The 19,796-nt window shown below is 34.3% G+C and overlaps 1 protein-coding gene and 1 long non-coding RNA gene across 2 annotated transcripts; both read left to right on the top strand.

Moving 5' to 3' along the window:
* Nucleotides 1–286: 286 nt before the first annotated feature.
* On the top strand, nucleotides 287–18,301 carry LOC127871502 (uncharacterized). The gene is made up of 5 exons (XM_052414492.1): nucleotides 287–509; nucleotides 2,469–2,507; nucleotides 15,634–15,876; nucleotides 16,805–16,843; nucleotides 18,152–18,301. Exons 1-5 carry the CDS (start codon nucleotides 336–338, stop codon nucleotides 18,233–18,235), a joined length of 579 nt encoding a protein of 192 aa, XP_052270452.1. The 5' UTR covers nucleotides 287–335; the 3' UTR covers nucleotides 18,236–18,301.
* LOC127871503 (uncharacterized) lies at nucleotides 2,601–13,393 on the top strand. The gene is made up of 6 exons (XR_008045425.1): nucleotides 2,601–3,273; nucleotides 10,039–10,142; nucleotides 10,416–10,501; nucleotides 10,748–10,848; nucleotides 11,829–11,951; nucleotides 12,351–13,393. It is a non-coding gene; the product is annotated as an uncharacterized LOC127871503 (long non-coding RNA).
* Nucleotides 18,302–19,796: the final 1,495 nt, after the last annotated feature.

Raw genomic sequence — 19,796 nt, forward strand, 5'->3', positions numbered from 1 at the left:
TCTTACAACTCTGCGTGTCCATATCCATTATCCGTTCATCCGTATACGCACATATACAGACAAGAACACATGTGTTTGAATTTCGTTTCCGGTGCGGGTACTCGGATATGTGCCTTATTGTGCAAAATGGAGAGAAAATAGCATGTGCATGAAACACGCCGTAAACACAAACATGTATGTAAAATAAAGTGTCATTTAGTTCGATGTTCGACGATTGTCGTTCATAATGTTCCATTACATCGTTATATCACTGTTTACAATACTTTCATAGATAAGAATCCGGTAAGGTCAAAGCTATTATAGATGGGAACACAGGACTCATTGACACTTCAACAATGCGCCTCATAGCTTGGTCGCTTTTTCTAGTCGCGATTTTATTGGGTATTAGTGTCGCCGATTTTACGAAACAGGACCCGACGGAACAAAGATGGTGTGACATCCTTGGGCTTGTTTCCTATGATCTCCAGTTGGTGACTGGATGTCCCCATATACTGGATGTGTCCATACAGGTGAGTAAGTATAAACCTATTTTTATCCCCACGCTTTTTAAAAAGCGTGGGAATATTGTGGTTATCTCCGCCGTCCGTCTGTCTGTCTGTCTGTCTGTCTGTCCGTCCTGGCCACAGTCTCCTACTACACTATAAGCACTAGAACCTTGAAAGTTACACACATGGTAGCTATGAGCATATGTGCGACCCTGCACTATTTGAAATTTTGATCTGACCCCTGGGTCAAAAGTTATGGGGGTTGGGGTGGGGCCAGGTCAGAGATTTTCACTCATTGTTTAGGTTATTTTACATAAACTTCTTCATTTCTATACCATATTACTTCAAATTGATACTGAACCTCTCTTATGACAATACGGTCAAGCTCAACTATGCATGGCCCCATTACCAACCCTGAGGCGCCCCGCCCACATAGGCCACACCCACCCAAAATTGCCTTTCACTATAATTTCTTCATTTCTACACCGATTCACTTCTAATTGATACTGAACTTCTCTTATGACAATACAGTCAATCTCAACTATGCATGGGCCCATTACCAACCCTGGGGCGCCCCGCCCACATAGGCCACACCCACCCAAAATTGCCTTTCACTATAACTTCTTAATTTCTACACCGATTCACGTCTAATTGATACTGAACTTCTCTTATGACAATACGGTCAATCTCAACTATGCATGGCCCCATTACCAACCCTGGGGCGCCCCTGGGTCAAACATGCGGCGTGGGGATACGCGTCGGCCTCTGCCGCGCCATTTCTAGTTCTATTTGATGTCGATTGAATCATATACATTTAACTTATAAAGCTACTCTTGAGTCCATTTTCGCGGTGTAGAATCCGTTGATGTCTTAAGAAAAGATTCTGAAACGCCATACAGCAGGGATAGAATTCATGACATCCTGATCGCTAGGCAGACACCACATCCACTTAGTAAACGCAACAAGTCATGTAAATTTATTCTGCGATATTGATTTCTTATTATTTGAAGATATGATGTGATTGTGAATGTTGCATGTCTGTCATTTTATTCCCCGGGTTAAAAAAGCGTATTAGTTAATGTGTAGAAGAATGCTGAACATCCGTCAGATTATTATAACGGGATGATAATATAACAGATTTGTCAATTAAGCCAATTCACTACGTGTGAAGACCGCTTCGGTCAGTTACGAATATGAGCCGCGTAATGCGACAATTGGTCTTATAATACGAGTCGTGTTTTGAGAAAACTGGGCATAATGCATGTGCGTAAAGTGTCGTCTCAGATTAGCCTGTGCAGTTCGCACAGGCTAATCAGGGACGACACTTTCCGCCTAATCTTGATTCTCGGTAGTGAGGGACTTCATTGAAACTAAAAACACCATAAAAGCGGATAGTGTCGTCCCTGATTAGCCTGTGCCGACTGCACAGGCTAATCTGCGACGACACTTACTCACATGCATAATGCCCAGTTTCCTCAGAACACAACTCATATATGCCTGACAGAGTAGCTCCAGAATAGGATGCGCAATCGCATAGTCTGGACAGGGAAGCTTCCGACCAGACAGCGCAGATCTAATGCAATATGAGACCAGCGTAGCTCCATCCAAGCATTTGCATCCGCGCATATGGCATTAGATCTCGTTTCGCTTGTTCAGCTTATTCGTGCTAAACAAAATAAAAAGACTTTTTAAAAAAGCATTCAGTAGTACCTAGATGATGTGTGAGTTTTATGATTATCGAATCTAGAGGTGTCTCCCGACTTGATTGTTTAATACTCTACGTCGCATGCATAAACGAATTATTGCCTGCTGGCAAACGTGTTGTATTAAAAAAAGACTAGGAGCAAAAAAAACGTTTGAAAATTTCGAACGAAATATTAGGTTTAATATGGATTCTTAAATCGATTTTTGATACCATTCGAATACACGAATGCATCCAAGATGTATATTTTTATGCATTTAATGCTAACATATTTGTTTCAGCAATCGGCTCAGATCGAATACCGAATTACTTACACGGAGGTAAAGCATAATAACATTACTGAATTGATTGAAATTGTCGTTCTCATCCTTGTACAGCTTGAGAACTGATTCGAACGAGTTGCTTTGTAATGAGAATGCTAAAAATAGTCAATACATACAGTATTTATACTTGTTTATTGTACACAGAATACAAATTAATCTGACGCATTATGGCGGTACTTGACGTAATATTTGATAAAGCGGCAGACAAATGACGTAAGGTATTGACTGATCAATATGCAAACTGTACTTAAGGGGTGTTGCGGCAGTTTATTGAACCGAGCGTAAATTTATGGCCACACCGCTTGCTATTATCACGACCCGATATTTTATTTGCACGTGATAAATATTCGGATTTCGGATATGAAACCGCGTTCATCATTCTATACATAGATGGTGACGTCACTACGTTATTATCAGTAAGACCGGTGTGACACAATGCCGCGTTCATATTTTTTGAGTTTGACGTCACGTCCGGTTGACAAAAACCAGTTTAACAATTAAGAGAAAATTATTTTAATAATATTATTTTTAAATGGTTTTTTGAAAGTAGAAGTTGGTTAAATTGAGTGAATTAACAGAAATAAATGACCAGTGAGCCAAATATAACTAAAACGTGTAGGAAATCTGAATTCGACCGGAAAAAAGCGAGTGACAGAAAACAGCTGTTCAAGACATCCGGTGAGAGGTCAAGGACGAAGCCGTAAATATTACTTACATGCAGTAAAAAGACAGTTTATAATCAGAGAAGAGAAGTTGCAGTAAGGTAATCTTTATCCATATTTATTGCTAACAAAATACTTATTTAACAATGACAAAATAAAGCATACAAATGGCTGGAAAGCGAAAGCGAAAACCTTCAGAATTGACTGAATTAAAAAGTAAAACATCCCAAACTACAAACAATTCATCCGAAAATCAAACAATCTGTTGTGCATGCAAAAAGACTGAACCCCCTGAACAAATAAAAAGGTTCACCAAAATACCTTGGATACAGTGTGATATTTGCAATTTGTGGTGGCATCTTGAATGCTCTTTCCTAAGAATAGAAGACCTGCAGTAAATAGATAAACATAAAATATTGTTTCCGTGTGCTCTCTGCATATTTGAAAACTCTCCTTGGTTGGAACTGAATGAAAACACTGAGATACAATCAGCACCCAAAACAACAATATCAATTAGTACACAAACTGAAAAGATACCGGAACCAGATATTATTAGAATAACATATCGAGTCTCCTTAGACCACAAACAAAAAGAAAATTAATTCATCTAAAAAGCCTCAAACAAAAGCAGAGGAATCTGAACAAATAATTCAGATAAAGGATAAAATTGTAATAATTGACGGAATATCTCGTGCTTCAGATTTTAAGGACAGCAGTAACATCAAAAAAGAAATTAAAAAACACAAGCAAGTAAATGTTTAATTAGCATATCCGTTAACAAGAGGCGGTATCAGTGTGCATGTAGAAAACGAAGAAACGAAAAATTAACTTCAGTACAAGCCAAATACAGACGACTAAGGTATAGAGACACAAACAAAGCATTGCCAGTCGTTATTGTATATTGCAATTCACAGACTGATCTACAAAAACTTTTCCAGACAAAAATCAGCATATCAAACAAAGAAATACAAATACACGCCTACAGAACAAAGAAGAATATACCTACTAGGTGTTTCAATTGCCAGCAATACGGACATATATCAAGAAATTGCACAAATAATACAATCTGTGAACCGTGCGCAGAATCTCACGAGGGGAGGTGCAACATCAAAAAGAAAAATTGTGCTAACTGCTCAGAAAACCACCCAGCCAGTCACAAAGAGTGCCCAGTATACCTTAGCTGGAGACAAAAACTCATAAACAGACATTAGATCATTAAAATAATTTATTAGTATTTTATTTATATTTTTTTATTTTTTTATTTTGTGTGTGCGTGTGTGTGTAAATCTTTTATTTTCTATTATAATTTTTATTATTGGTTACATTTACAAAAAGATATATGATTTACAACATGAAAATAGCTCAAGCAAATGTTCGGTCAATAAACACCTCATTTAGTTTTATTGAAGGAATTATGAAATCAGAATCAATTAAAATTTGTGCATTATCAGAAATTTGGCATACAGGTAAAGAAATAAAAGAAAATATAAAAAGAAAATGGCACTGGTTTACTAATGAAAGAAGATTTAATCAAGGAGGTGGTGTGGGACTCATGATTGACAAAAGTTTCAAAGTTTTTGAAAGAAAAGATTTAAGGTCATGTGACATTGAGGCAGTTTGGTGCGAAATTTACGCAGAAAATCACAGTTTTATAATAGGATCTATATACATTCCGCCAGATAATGGTGAAATGATGAAAAAACTGTTCAGTACAATAGAACATATTGAAAGGAATGGTAAACCTTTGATGCTACTAGGGGACTTTAATGCACATCACAAATATTGGCAAGATAAGAACAATAATAAACTAGGATGCCTTTTACATGAATACTTACAAGGAAAAGAACTAACAGTGACAAATAATGCAACATGCACCAGAAAGGACCACATTATAGATTTAACTATTATTTCTAACACATTAGTTGACAAGATCAAAAATTGGAAAGTACAAGAAGAGGCCTACCTTAACTCAGACCATAAACTTATAGTGTTTGAATTGGGGGAGAAGGAAAGCTGGGAAGCAGAGACAAGATTGGACCTTAAGAACACTGATTGGTTAAAATGGAAACATTGGTGCAATGAAAATATTCAACAGTGGATTGAAAAACACAACAGAAAAAGATGTGAACATCATTTACAACTCTTTAGTGGAAACCATAACGAATGGTGCAGAAGAAATATTGGGGAAAAAAAGATTTGTAAACATAGCAAAGGGTACTGGACAAAGGAACTGACAGAGTTAAGAAAGAAATTCAAAAAGTGCAAAAGGAACTTTGATTAAAGATCAGATCCCAGTAATCAAATGAAACTTAATCAATGTAGAGAACAGTTTGTACAGGCTGTTGAAAAATCGAGACAGATGTACCTAGAAAATTTATCAAAAGAATTAGATCCAAAAAAGCCTCACAAATTTTGGTCTCTTATAAACAAAACAAGAAATAATTACAATAAACCAGTGATTCAACCAATACTAAGAAATGATAATTCTTTGGCAGTAGATGATGAAGATATCTACAAAGAGATGAAAATTCTCTATGGTCAAGAAAAGTTGGCAGTTAAAGATCATTTACCAGAATGGTATGAAAAAGTGAAACAAGATGTCGTACAAATAGAAGAAACAGAAAGGCAAAAATTAACACAAACACCAACAGAAGTTGAGGAAAGTGATATAACAATAAAAGAAGTAGAAGAGGTAATTAAGGGTATGAATAAACTAAGTGCTCCAAGTCCAGAAGAACAAATTTTGGGTACAATGATAACTAAGGGAGGAGAACAGATGTGCTTGGGACTTCAGTTTCTATTTCAGAGATGTTGGGAACAAGGTAAACTGTCAGACGGTTTTAAATTAGACCCCAAAGTTATGCTGCCCAAACCAAACAAGAACAACTACAATGAAGCCAAATCATATAGACCTATTACCTTAGGTAGTGTGGTTGGAAAGCTCATGGAAAAAATCATCAAACTAAGGCTCACATGGAAGCTAGAATCTGAAAATGTGTTTTCCAATACTCAATATGCATACAGAAAAAATAGGTCATGTACACAGACAGTTCTTAAAATGGTAAACAGCATACAAGAAAACATGGGAAAATCTGAAAATACCGTATTAGTGACAATGGATTTTGAGTCATGCTTTGAAAGAGTTTGGAGGGAGGGTCTGTTGAAAAAAGCTGAAGAAAACAACATAAGAGGAAGACTGTGGATTTATTTTAAATAGTTTATGTCAGATAGAAAATTTTACTTAAAGATCAATGATTTTAAATCACCAGTAATGACATCAAAAATAGGTATCCCACAATGGTCTGTTCTTAGTCCCATTCTCTGCAACCTGTATACAAGCGACTGTATGACAAATGTGCTGTGCCAGCACATAGAATTTGCAGACGATGCCTGTCTCTACAACAGCGATACAGACATCAACAAGGCCATACAATCTACAAATACAGTGTTGGAAAAAATTAACCAATGGTGCACAAAATGGAATATGAGCATAGCCCCAGAAAAAACAACAGTTTTATTGGTAGGAAAGGAGCTTCAATCCATGGACAAACTTAAGTTCAACTCAAATGAACTAAAAATTGTAAAAAAACAAAAGAATTCTAGGAATTACATTGGATAGTTTACTAAACTTTGAAACCCATATTGAAGAAAAAACTACTAAAGGATTTAATGCCTTACACAGTTTGGATAAATTTGTAGACTACAACCATGGATGCTGTCAATCAACCTACATGAAGCTGTATAAATCCTTAGTTCTTCCAATTATGGATTATGGTGCTTCAGTTTTAGCCACAGCTACAGACAAAGCAACACAACAATTTGGTACAGTACAAAGAAGTGCAATGCTTAAAGCCAGTGCATGTATAAGTAGTACCAGCACAGAAACAATGGAGATACTTACTAATACCATTCCAATAAATATACATTTAAAGTTTAGACAGGCAGAAGAGATGGTCAGAATTGCAGCAAAAAGAGAAGAAAATGACACTCTGAAACAAGATTTTAATAGATGCTTGCAAATCCAAAACAACACAGTAACAAACCTACCCTTTATTCCATACTAATGAGTAGATTCATAGAACACAAAGTAAATGTGCAATTCGAATGTTTTGAAAAAGAGTTTGAATACAAAAAAGAATACATGGGACTTTCAAGAACAAATCAAAAAGTGTACACTGAGAACTTCAAACTAAACAAAGATCATCAAATGGAAAATGTAAATGAAATCTTGAATAGGTGCTCAAATAATGAAATCTTAAATATACACGGATGGATCTACAATTGGAAATCCAGGACCGACAGGAGCCGGGGCAGTTATATATTTAAATGGGTATATGTGTAGCCCAATACTTTTAAAACAAGGTGTTGCAAAAATATAAAACAACTACACGGGGGAATTAGTGGGAATTGAAATAGGATTAAACTTTGTGGATGATTTACATGACATTACAAATAGGAAAATAATTATCTTCACAGATTGCCAGGCAGCAATAACAACGGCTTTTGCATGTGAAATTCCAACAAGAAACATTGAAATTATACTAAATATCAAGCTAAAACTAAAAAACATTGAAGCACGAGGTAATACTGTTGAAGTACACTGGATACCAGGCCATAAAAATATTCAAGGAAATGAATTAGCAGATCAACAAGCTAAACTAGCAGCAACAGAAATTACGACTTCAAAAACAGACAATCAGTGTTATGAAAAGAAAGATGCAAAAGAAGTAATACATTTAATGAAAATAAAATCAATACAAAAATGGGAAGTTCAATATCTGAATTCAGAAAAAACAACAAAAATAAAAGAGTGCATCCCAAAGCCGGGATCCAGAGCTTGCGTTGGAGAAAAAAATAGAAATATATTCAATGTAGTGAACCAATTACTTAGTGGACATACTCGCTTAAAGGCTCACTGGTCCAAGATTACAAACAGCGAAGATGTGGAGTGTGAAACATGTAGAACACCAGAAACTATAAAACACTTCATATTTGACTGTTCAAAATACTCACAAAAAAGATCAAGTCTTCAATACAGAACTGAAGAAATATTACATAGAAATAATATATCATGTTCTGATATTACACTGGCAACTTTAGTTGGAGAAATACCGGACATTACTTTACATGCAAAAGAAGAACTGTTTTCATTTGGCAAATTCATCATGGAAACAAACAGACTTTAGATGTAAATGACATAAAGTGTCAAAAAGTATCAAGTGAAAATGCAACAAGAGAAATTTTTGTACATAGATGAAAACGACTTCAACAGTCGTCAAAGCACAACGAGACCATAGGCGACAACGACGCCACAATTAGATTCAACAACAACAACAAGAGTTTATTTTTGCGAGGCCTTTAAATGATGCCACGCAGAAAAGGAAAATTTGTAGCGCAAAACCGTTTAATACGAGAAGTTTTGTCATACGATCGTCTGAAGACCTGGGCACAGATAGTTTACCAACAACGGACGAAGTCCAGCATAATGACACAGTTTCGGACATGATTGATTCGGATACAATAGGTAATATCGAGGAAGACATTGAACAAGTGTCAGAGACAGTTACAATCGAGTCTTCTGCTGAAACATCCGTACCATCGGGAAGAAGAATCGTTGAGCTTGCTTATATTGTTGAGCAGTTAAATAAATGTTGCAAGTGTGACTCTGAATTAAATTTTACAATTCGTGAGGATCGATATGGGTTTGGGTCAGCTCTATCTGTCATGTGCCGGAACTGTGGGGCAATAAATAAAATATACACTAGCAAACGGCATCGACATGATGGCTGCAAAAGAGGACCACAGGCATTTGTAGTCAATACAAAAGCAGCAATTGGTATGTTAATTTATATTTTTTTATTTTTACAGCTGTCTCAAGAATCGTACAAAAAATGCATATAAGCATTGTATACATTGTTTAGAAAATTAATGCCAAATTATTTAAGTTTATTTCATCACTAAATCTGATAACATATCAATTATAAAACATGGTGAATAATGGATTGCATTTATAATGTCTGGTTTACAATATATATATCTTATCGCTAAAATATAAATACACTTTATTTCATCAATGTTTATATTATATCCCTACCTTAAGAAGTGTAAATATTTTATTATTTAGTTATTTCTCTGGGTAAGTTATTATTTTTGAACGCATGATATATAAGGAAAATAATAAATCATGCCTTTGAACAGAACGTGATGAAAATAAAACAACTTTCAGATTGCAACAGTCAGTGAACAAACAGGTAAAACTATTGGTGAAGGAATTAACCAACTTAAATGTATCATAGCAATATTAGATTATAATAATCTATTACACATAAAAAAGAGGAAAAATGATTGTGCATGCTAAAGTGCCATTTCCAGAAAATAGCACCCTTCCCTTTATAAATCCTAACAGCATGCACTTAATTCTGATATACTTTGCTTATTTGACTGTTTACTGTGGTTTTTCCCTCATCGGCCTACTTAAACTAACCATATCTCATTTACATTTATCTGCACTCACACTCTTAATTTCCCAGTATTGCTTACCTGACATATATAACTTGCTTTGCCTTGTGTGTATAGATGTTGTGTTTATATAACCATGTAGTATAGTGCTGTAACATTGATTTGCATTTTTGATTCTGTATTTTTTTTTAGTATTTGTTGATACATGCTTCTGTTTATGGGCAAAAAATCAGTTTATTCTGTAAAAAGTTTAAGTAAGCTTATAATTATATAATGAGTTCAGCTTTAATTTTATATTTTATCTTAATTTATGTTTAGTTAAATGACAATAAATAAATATTTGAAAACCTTTTTGCACTTTATAATGAGTAAAAATAAATTATTATTACATAACTGAACTTTTTCAGGGATGGTGCATTCTGGTATTGGATTGACCCATATCAACAACTTCATGAGTTCAATTGAGGTCCCTACAATCCACCATAAAACATTGAAGAATGTTGAGTGAAAGGTATATATTAAACATGTTCGAAAATTATGTTAATACTTACACAGTGGTTTACTTAAAGATTTTAGTACGGAAGGTTTTTTGTGCACAATATTATTGATTTCTTTTTATGACAGTGTGTATTTAAAATATTTGCTTTGGAGTTTCAAAAATTAGATAATTACATAACATCTTCTATGTAAGACACTTTGCCAAACAGAACACTTTTTTATTGGCTATTAACATGCAAACAGTCCAACAAAATCAATTTTACAATTTTTATTTTGTTAAAAATAGGTTGGTCAGCACATAGTTTCGGTTGCAAGGACATCCTGTAGCAAGGCATTACAAGAAGAGGAAATTGAAATAGGAAGGAGCTTGTGGTAAGCAAAGTTGAATTTAATCTAAATAAAAAATTAACATCACTTTTAATTTCTGTATGAATAATTTATTGATTAATACTGAAACAAAAAAAGGGGATTAATATGTTAACCAATTTATAGTTTCTTATTTGAAGTTCTTATAAAAGTAATTGATATGGTTTTTACTTTGAATAATGTGACACATAGTAAACTTAGAATCTGTGTAGACAATACAATTTGGCACTTTTACTTTGATGTTTATTTCAGTACAAACGCTACTAGCACCACTTCCTCACACACTGATGCTACATCAGAGGAGTTCAGCTTCAGACATGCCGCCCTTGAAAATGATGGTTTAGCACTGCAAGGTTTGTACATAATAAGTCACACTTGAGTAATTATTAGAGGCTTTAATGTGAAAATTATCTACATAGGAGTTTAGCTTCAGACATGCTTCTCTTGAAAATGATGGTTTAGAACTTCAAGGTACATAATGAGTCACATTTGAGTAATTATTTGAAGGTTTTATGGGAAAATTATCTACAGATATGTTGAGAAAAGCAAAGAAGTATTTATGTGGACTTAGATTTTTTTTCATATAGCATTCAGAGCTCCAGATAAGGATTTGTGAAATAAGTAACGGTACTGCCACTGACAGAAAGAAAAGGAGTAACGCTTAAAATCAATTAGTACCTGTACTGCCATATCCAGAAATACAGGTAGTACTGTACTACCCGTGTTCTTGGATATTGAAGGGTGTATAACTGACTTTACAGAAACATTTGTAGCAATTATAATAAATATATGTAGCTTCTTAAAGAGTTACTGTATTCAAATCAAGTAATATCGGGGCGACAATGTCTTTTTCTGGGTTTACAGATTTAATGTCAGGATGATTAGAAGACACCGTATGAAGTCATTATATGACAACAAAGTGTTGTTTTGAGCCGCTTTCGGTTAAGCCGGCATTCAATTGCGCGCAGACATATCGTTTTTGACGGATTTACAAGTTACAGGAAATCACGCGGCAGAATAGACAATAATATATGAACCCAGTCTACAACTTTTCGGTAATTTAAATTAACGAAAAGCACCGTTAGGTTAGAGACCAACAAATCACGCCGCGCTGACGCAGACGTATCGGTACGGCTAGATTTTTTTCGTAAATGCGTAAAATGGATATTAATGTCGTCATTGTACGTCCAGTTAATAAAAATAAATGCGTAAATCTTCATGAAAAATGCGTATTTACGGCTGTACGGCCCTTATCTGCAGCTCTGATAGCATACTCTTTGAGCTAAAGTAATCCAATAAATGATTATTATACACTGAATAATATTTTCTTCAGATGTCACCGCAGAAGGTATCTTGACAGACGCTACTAGTACCACTTCCTCACACACTATTGCTACATCAGAGGAGTTCAGCTTCAGACATGCTTTCCTTGAACATGATGGTTTAGCACTGCACGGTTTGTACATTTGAGTAATTATTAGAGACTTTCATAACTATAAATTGTATATATAGCAGCAAATCATAAAACATTTTGATTTGATATGACTATATTTAAATAGTACAGACAAGGTCACATTGTTCCTTCACATAATGAAGTAAAAAGTCATGACCCCAGACAAAATGTTAAGTCGTTCACACATTTGTTAAATTAGACATAAGTATCCATGAGCAAAATTGATTATCCCAAATTTAAAAAGAAACTTTTTATACAAATTTTGTTTCAAACATCATTGTGTTCAAACATCACTGTCATTTATTTTCCGATCAGTTACATAATAAATAAAAGTATATTTTATGCTCACTACAATAGTCTTTTAGAATATATATTTTATGATGATCTTCATATTTATTACAGAAGCGGGTGCAGCTGAAACCTCACCCCATCCAGAACATGCATATTCAAGGGATCTTACGAAAGGCCGCCTTGCAGGGCAATTCAAGTATGACATGGGATGGCAGAAAAGAGGCTCAGGGAGATGCTTTGACAGCAAATCAGGCGTGGGAACGATGATAGGAAACTTGAAGGGCAAAATCTGTGCATATGGTATTCGCTCCAAAAGTTGTTAGAAATGTGACTACCATATAGCTAAGGGCAGTAGTGTTCCTGAGCATAAATGTAATAGAAATTGGGCAGGGAGCTCAAAAGCAATGTAGCCGGATGTTGCAGGAGATCTCGTTCAAGAGATTGAAATGAAAAATGTTGATGTAGGTGTTCTTATAATGGATGATGACTGTACTACATTAGCCAGGGTGCGTAAAGATCTTTCACACCCTGTAGAAAAATGGAGTGACCAAAATCACACAGTTAAGCATATTGGAAACAGCTTGTATCTCTTACAGAAGAAACATAAAGTGCTTTCTGTAATGGTCATTAAACACATTCAAAAATGTTTCAACTAAGCGTTAGCCCAAAACAAAGGTGATGTTGTCAAATTTACATTGGCTCTGAAACAAATAATTCCCCACCTGTTTGGAGATCATGAAAATTGTGGAGAATGGTGTGGTTTTAATAAAAATCCTAACACTTATAAACATAGAGGTTTGCCTTATGGTAAACCTTTGTTTGGAGAAATCTTGAGGTCAGATTTAGAAGCTGTGATTAATGTAGTGGTCCAGAATGCTTCTAAGATAGCGCCAGGTGCATCTACAAGGGACGTTGAGTCTTTCAACTGTATGGTAGCTACAAAAGCTCCAAAAAGGAGTCACTTCTCTGTCTCAGAAAGTCTTTTGATAAGAACTAGTTTTGCTGTGGCACAAAATATATTGGAGCTTCGTATGTGAACACAGTTAATAAAAGTATAGGGATCTCGCCTGGAAAATTATTTAAACTTCATGCTGCAAAGCAAAACAAACTTCAAAAACGAAGAATTGAAATATCGAACAGTGTTGTATACAAGAGAAGAAAATTGCAACTGAAGTCAAAGTTTAAATTCGATAACATACGAAGTGAAGAACAGGAAGGTCCAACATACCAGAGTGGAATAGCAACTTGCAGTGTAACAGACATCACTGAAATTCCACCACCATCCATTGTGCAAATAGAGAAAGTTAAAACTGAAGAATTGGTTGGTGATTGTAAAATATTCTGCGATATTGAAACAACATCATTGCATAAAGATGCAGACATAACACAAATTGCTGCAATCTGTGGAGATGAGTGTTTCAACTGTTACATCCTTCCATCAAAACAGATAGTACCCATGGCATCTGAAGTAACAGGTCTGACTGTAGTTGGCGGCTCATTGTTTTACAATCGTCAAAAAGTTGATGCTCGACCACTCAAAGAGGCACTCGACTTGTTTGTAACATTCATTGAAAAGAACCGGCCTTGTATCCTTGTTGGACATAACTTTATGAAGTTTGACTTTCCTCTTATTATAAGGGCATTTGAAATCGCACTTTCCTTGCACACATTTTCAATGTATGTTTTAGGTATAGCTGACACTCTATCTTTATTTAAGGAAACGCACAAAGGTCTTGAAAAATATTCCCAAGTGTACCTTGTGAGTTATCTTCTCAAAGAACAGTATTCTGCTCACAATGCATTGGGCGATGTGCAAAGCTTGCAGAAGTACAACTGTTGGTGTAACAGACCATCAATTTTCAGAGCACAGCTGTACTGTTCAATCAGCAATTGATAAGTACATATATCAATGTAAAAGTGTAACAAATCTTGAAACACTCAATTAACTCAAAACAAATAACATTGTTTCCAAAGGCATAGAGGACAAAATTGCCAACAGTGGTTTGTGTTTCGCACATCTTCAATTAGCAATTACACGAGGCGGAGAAAGTGGACTTAAACTTCTTCTTTCTGAAATAACCCTTTTGGGAAAACCAAGAGTGACAAAAAATACTAAAATTATTCAAAAACTGTTTGACTTCCCGAGGGAAAAAAATGTTACGCAGTAAAGACTCGAAAAAACTTGTCTGGAAGTTTATCTTTGTTTGTATTGAAACTGTTCATGCCATTATTTTTAAATGAACTAAGGGTCATGAGAATTACCTGTACTGGCTGTAGAACATTTAAAGTGTAATTTCCTTTCTGCAGTCTATAGTCTGATTTATTGACTGTTTTTGCTCATTTTCTGTGATAGCATTTATAATCATAATGTATCATTTTCTGTTGTTTTTAAATTAATTATCATTTGAAGTTATGATGCTTCAATTACATGGTAACATTTAAAATGAAGTTCTTATTTGTTTTGTAAGCTATAACAAATACAATCAAAATACCATAGATTAGTTAGGTATTTAAAAAGGCTATTTTTGTGGAATTTCTTAACAGTATTGATCTTGTTCAATTTTGACTCCATCAATAATGTTGTAACCAAATAAATTATTCTTGAGTCATTTGAAACTGTATGGTCTAATGTTTATGAATAAATATTGTATTAGTGTTTTGTTTTTTTGGTAGGCTGTTGTAATCCCAGTTAAGATTGTAAAAAAATTTCTAATGTTTATGCATATTTCTAGCGAATGTATGTACTGGTACTTGGGTTTGGCCTAATTGCTGTATTTTGTGAAATTTTACTCAAGACGGTAAGGATGGTTAAACCAAAAAATCTCTGTTAAAAGTGCGGTGACCCCCTTTTTTATTTTTGTTTCATGATAAAAATACATAGATGAACATATTTGAGAAGTTTCGCAAAAAGTTATTAGATAGAACTTTTTTAAATTCCATTTTTGTGGTAAAAATAGTAAAAAAATGACGTTTTTTGGGTGACATAAAAATTATAAAAATAAAATTTCTTAAAATTTAACTTGTGTTCTCCATTTTTTTGGTTGTTTGTGGTTTACTTAAATGGTATATGATATATATTAGCTTATATAATCTCTACATGTTTCCAATTTCATAGGTTATTAATCATTATTATGCAATTAGAGATTTTTCTGTTTTAATGAAAAAGTACATATTATATAATGGTGAATAAAATCCAAACAAAGCCGGTGACCCTATGTTTTTACTGCATTTTTCATTTAGTATTTGTATGTAGTACTTGAATAAAAATGTTGAGCAAAAGTTATTAGATGGAAAAAAAATAATCAAAACTGCAGCAACACCCCTTAATTAACGACGATATAGATCTTGGACGACACAAGCACATTTTTAGCGACTTTTAAACCCATCGTTTCAGGGGGTCCCTAAAAGGTGCTCTGTGCAAATGACAGTGGGCTTTTCTGGCGCTCAAATCAACATCACGGGGTTTATCTGCGCCCATGCAAGTGGATCGATTCATGGTGTCGGCGTGACAGGAGGATACAACCAGGCGGATCCTACGGCCCAGCAGTACTCAGACGTCTTGTTTGATTTTGTAGATTTGGGGCTCCTTTCCAGACACAATATGTTTGGTGTTCTCATCACGAACGTGGAAAAACAGGTACATAACTGCATGCACTACAATTCAAACCTTGAAAGTACACACAAACTTGCATTATTAAAAAGTGCATGCTTGATAACAAAAGTGATTTGTAGTTTCGCACTGTCTGTTTACTTGTTGTTCAACACAAGTTGTTGTTTAAAGAAATGTGTTTACCGTGTCGTTAAATGACGATTTTCAAAGTATTTTTCATAGATTCAAAAATTACTGTTCACATTATGTTTTAACAAGCAAAATAAAACTAATGACTTTTTATGTGGCTTTATTAATAAATGACTGTCATTCGAAATTGTTAAAAGAATTAAGCGTTTGTAACGCTTTTCCTTCATAATTTGAAAAAAAAGTTGAATAATAACATAACGTTACTGTTTTGAGAATATGGGGCGCAGTTCTAACGCGTTAGCGTATGCTTCCGGACGTCCCAGAATCAAGTGAGGCGAAGGCATTTTTTATCAATGTTTTCTTGCTGTTATAAGAAGTATATATAGCAACAAATTATTCGAATGATAAACATATTAAAACAATGATCTAAGCTTTGAAAGTATGCCGCAACATTGCTATGAACACCATTTTTTCATCCACACTATATTATTTGCCCGGGTATATTTAAAATTCTTTAGCTGTTACACAGTATTGCTGTGCTATTAATTAATGTAAAAATGCACCCACACCGTTGGACGTTTGGAAACCTGTGTTTCTTTTCCATCCGCCTTTCAGTTGCCGAGAGTTACTTTTGTAAAGATATTCACATAAATGTATTATTTTAAACTCTTCAAAACAATATAGAAGCAATACTTGTTAACAAAATGTTGTTTTTTTTATATATTCAGAAACCTGTTTTTAAGTCCCTTTGATATGTTCTAACTGGAAACGTTCTCGTAACCTATCTTTTTATGTTGTTTACTATCTGTTTTGTTTTTCCTCTTAGGTTGTTTCTGGATACAACTACAAGTACACTCTACAGACGGTATGTAGTAAAAGTCTGTATACGAATCCCATTACTGTTATCTGAATTATGAGTGGGTTTTGGAGCTTCATGAAACCGGTTGTAAATTGAAATCCGCTATTGGAAACGCGGCTTTATGCATGTCACGTCATAACTGCATTTTTTATGAAGAGACTTCATTAAAACGAAAAATACCATAAAAGCGGAAAATGTCAATCCCGATTAGTACACATTTTAAACCAAGGTTTATTATTAACATTTGGTCTAATGTCATAAGCTAGGACCTGGGTTTATAATAAGATATATTTGCTGATCGGGCAACTGGATTTCGACATTGTATATATCATATTTACTGCATGATCAAATATAGTAAGCAGTAATGTAAATTGGTTTTGCGGACGCATTTAATTGTAATGCGAATTAAAAACTATTGCAACTGAATATTAATACTTTGGTATTTTTTATGTTCCCCAGTCTATAGTGGGGGACATATTGTTTTTACCCTGTCTGTTTGTTGGTTGGTTGGTTTGTTTGCGTCAAATTTTATCATTGGCCATAACTTTTGCAATATTGAAGATAGCAACTTGATATTTGGCATGCATGTTTTACTGTATCTCATGGAGCTGCACATTTTTTGTGGTGAAAGGTCAAGGTCATCCTTCAAGGTCAAATATATGGGGGGCATAGTGTTTCACAAACACATCTTGTTTGAAAAGTTCAGTTGCAATTTTATAAAAAATGTTATTAGAAAAATTACAAAGACTTTTAACTGTTTGATTAAAAATATGCTAACGTTCATTGTATTTAAGTTGGTTCCTTTTTCTTAGTCCCTTTTTCATTTTTTGACTAAGAAATAAGGAACTGTTCCTTATTCAAACTTAACATATTTGATATTGGGTTTTAAAGAAAATTTAATGGAAATAATTCTAAGTAAGTAAATAAATAACTCGAATACATTTACTTTATGTATTACGTTACATATTAATGTTTCTTCTTCGCCCTTGCATAAGATTTCTTGTTTACACCGAACCGATATTTTCTAATACGAATACTTACTTCACATCAACAAAACCTAAAGCATAAGACATTATTTTACACGTATGTGATATAAAAGTGCAGTCTTGTACATTTCAACGTGTTTGCTTTTATTTATAATCCAGTTTCCTATTTTCGCGGCTGAATAATTATTGTGAATCCAGACCTTTGATATCTTACCACTTTTAAGCTTAAGTGTATACTGCGTGAAATACAATACATTTTAGGAGTTCATCGTATGTGTGTTATGTCTAAATGGATACAAAATAAAATTTCTTTTGTAACTTTATTCAGGGTGACCAAGTGTGTTCTTTGACGCTATTTGTACAAGATTGGACACAGAGATACGAGGTTCACAATAACCCCTGCAGGCTGTAGTCACGCGATATTGTTTCCCATATATTGTTTGCACTTACACAAATAAATCAAATTAACAACTTAAAACGGTATTCTGTGAACTGTTTGTGGTGCATTGTTAACATGAATTACATTTGCTAAACAAAATTAGGGCATTCCAATGAAGTTACGTGATACCTCAAACGATTCAATCGAAACTTGACGCATGTCACCACTCTCACGTGTATGTGCGTGACCTTATTTTTTCGTGCAGTGTTTTATTTAATCAAGAGTAATATGCCCGCGCATTTAGTCATTTCAGTACAGAGGATTAAAATGTGCTTACTCTATGGATTGACGTCACTCCACATGTCTCACGTTATTCAAATGAAACTTGGATTATGCCTTCGTCATGTTGTTCCAGACACAACTTTTAAGTGCTGTTAATTAGTATTCCTGAGTAACATACACTTGAACTTTTAAATTGTTATTGTTGTTTTAATAAATGTTGTAAGTTTGTAGAACAAACTGCCTCTATATTTTTATACCGTAAATTGATTTGTAAAACGTGTAATAACCGTCAAATGTATAGGTATATATCATTCATATTTGCCATATGATTTGCTCAAATGACTCAAACTCCGCGCAAACGTAAGACTTTCTCCGATCACAGCTTTACCGTTAACCCGCCAAATGTTATCGGTTTGATATTGCTATATAATAAAAATATGTGTGAAAACTGTGAAATTCCTGTTGTTGTTTTTTGTTTTATTTGTAATGCATGTCAATAACTACAGCGAAAACCGTCGATATGCTAATTAATGGGACATTTCAATTTATAAATTCGAGCTCCATAATTGAAACAGTTTTAGTTTGTATATTGTATTTTCATGTTCCACAATCCATACACTCGGGTTCTTATGAATTAATATATTGTCGTTTTTATCGGGGGGGGGGGGGTAGGGTGGCATATAGCATTTGAACTGTCTGTCCGTCCGACCGTCCGAAAACTTTAACATTGGCCATAACTTTTGCAATATTGAAGATAGCAACTTGATATTTGGCATGCATGTGTATCTCATTGAGCTGCACATTTTGAGTTGTGGAAGGTCAAGGTCATCCTTCAAGGTCAAAAGTAAAAAAATACATTCCAAGGGAAGTAATAAGCTTTAAAGGGATATAATATCTAAACCTGCCAAATGATATATTGAAATTTTATTTCAAAGCGGCGCAATAGGGGGCATTGTGTTTCTGACAAAAACATCTCTTGTTGTGTATATAACTGTAACAGTATGTAATCGCATAAGCTTATCGATAAAAATACCGATATAAATTCATTTACACAACTGGTTTATTCAGCATGCACAAATGGTTACATCCAGAAATTAGACGCATATTCTTTATATTTGTTAAAATATTTGACAAATATGTAGTCTTGAAATGTTGTAGTTAAAAATGATAACCTTTTCCCAACCGCATTAACAAACGTTATTGTATCCTCACGAAATGCAAAACAAAAGTAAATGGGTGCTTTTATTGATCAAGAATTGCGAATCAAAAATCCAACGTTTGCTTTCCTGAAGAGAAATAACACGTTTTAAAT

This window comes from Dreissena polymorpha, chromosome 3 (genome assembly GCF_020536995.1).
Source record: "Dreissena polymorpha isolate Duluth1 chromosome 3, UMN_Dpol_1.0, whole genome shotgun sequence".
Taxonomy (NCBI): Eukaryota; Metazoa; Mollusca; class Bivalvia; order Myida; family Dreissenidae; genus Dreissena; species Dreissena polymorpha.

Bases quoted from the DNA above. Each gene is read 5' to 3' on its own strand.
- LOC127871502 (XM_052414492.1), top strand. From the start codon at position 336: ATGCGCCTCATAGCTTGGTCGCTTTTTCTAGTCGCGATTTTATTGGGT. The intron at 2,508-15,633 runs GTAAAGCATAAT...CCATCGTTTCAG, and splicing joins ACCGAATTACTTACACGGAG to GGGGTCCCTAAAAGGTGCTC. The intron at 15,877-16,804 runs GTACATAACTGC...TTTTCCTCTTAG, and splicing joins TCACGAACGTGGAAAAACAG to GTTGTTTCTGGATACAACTA.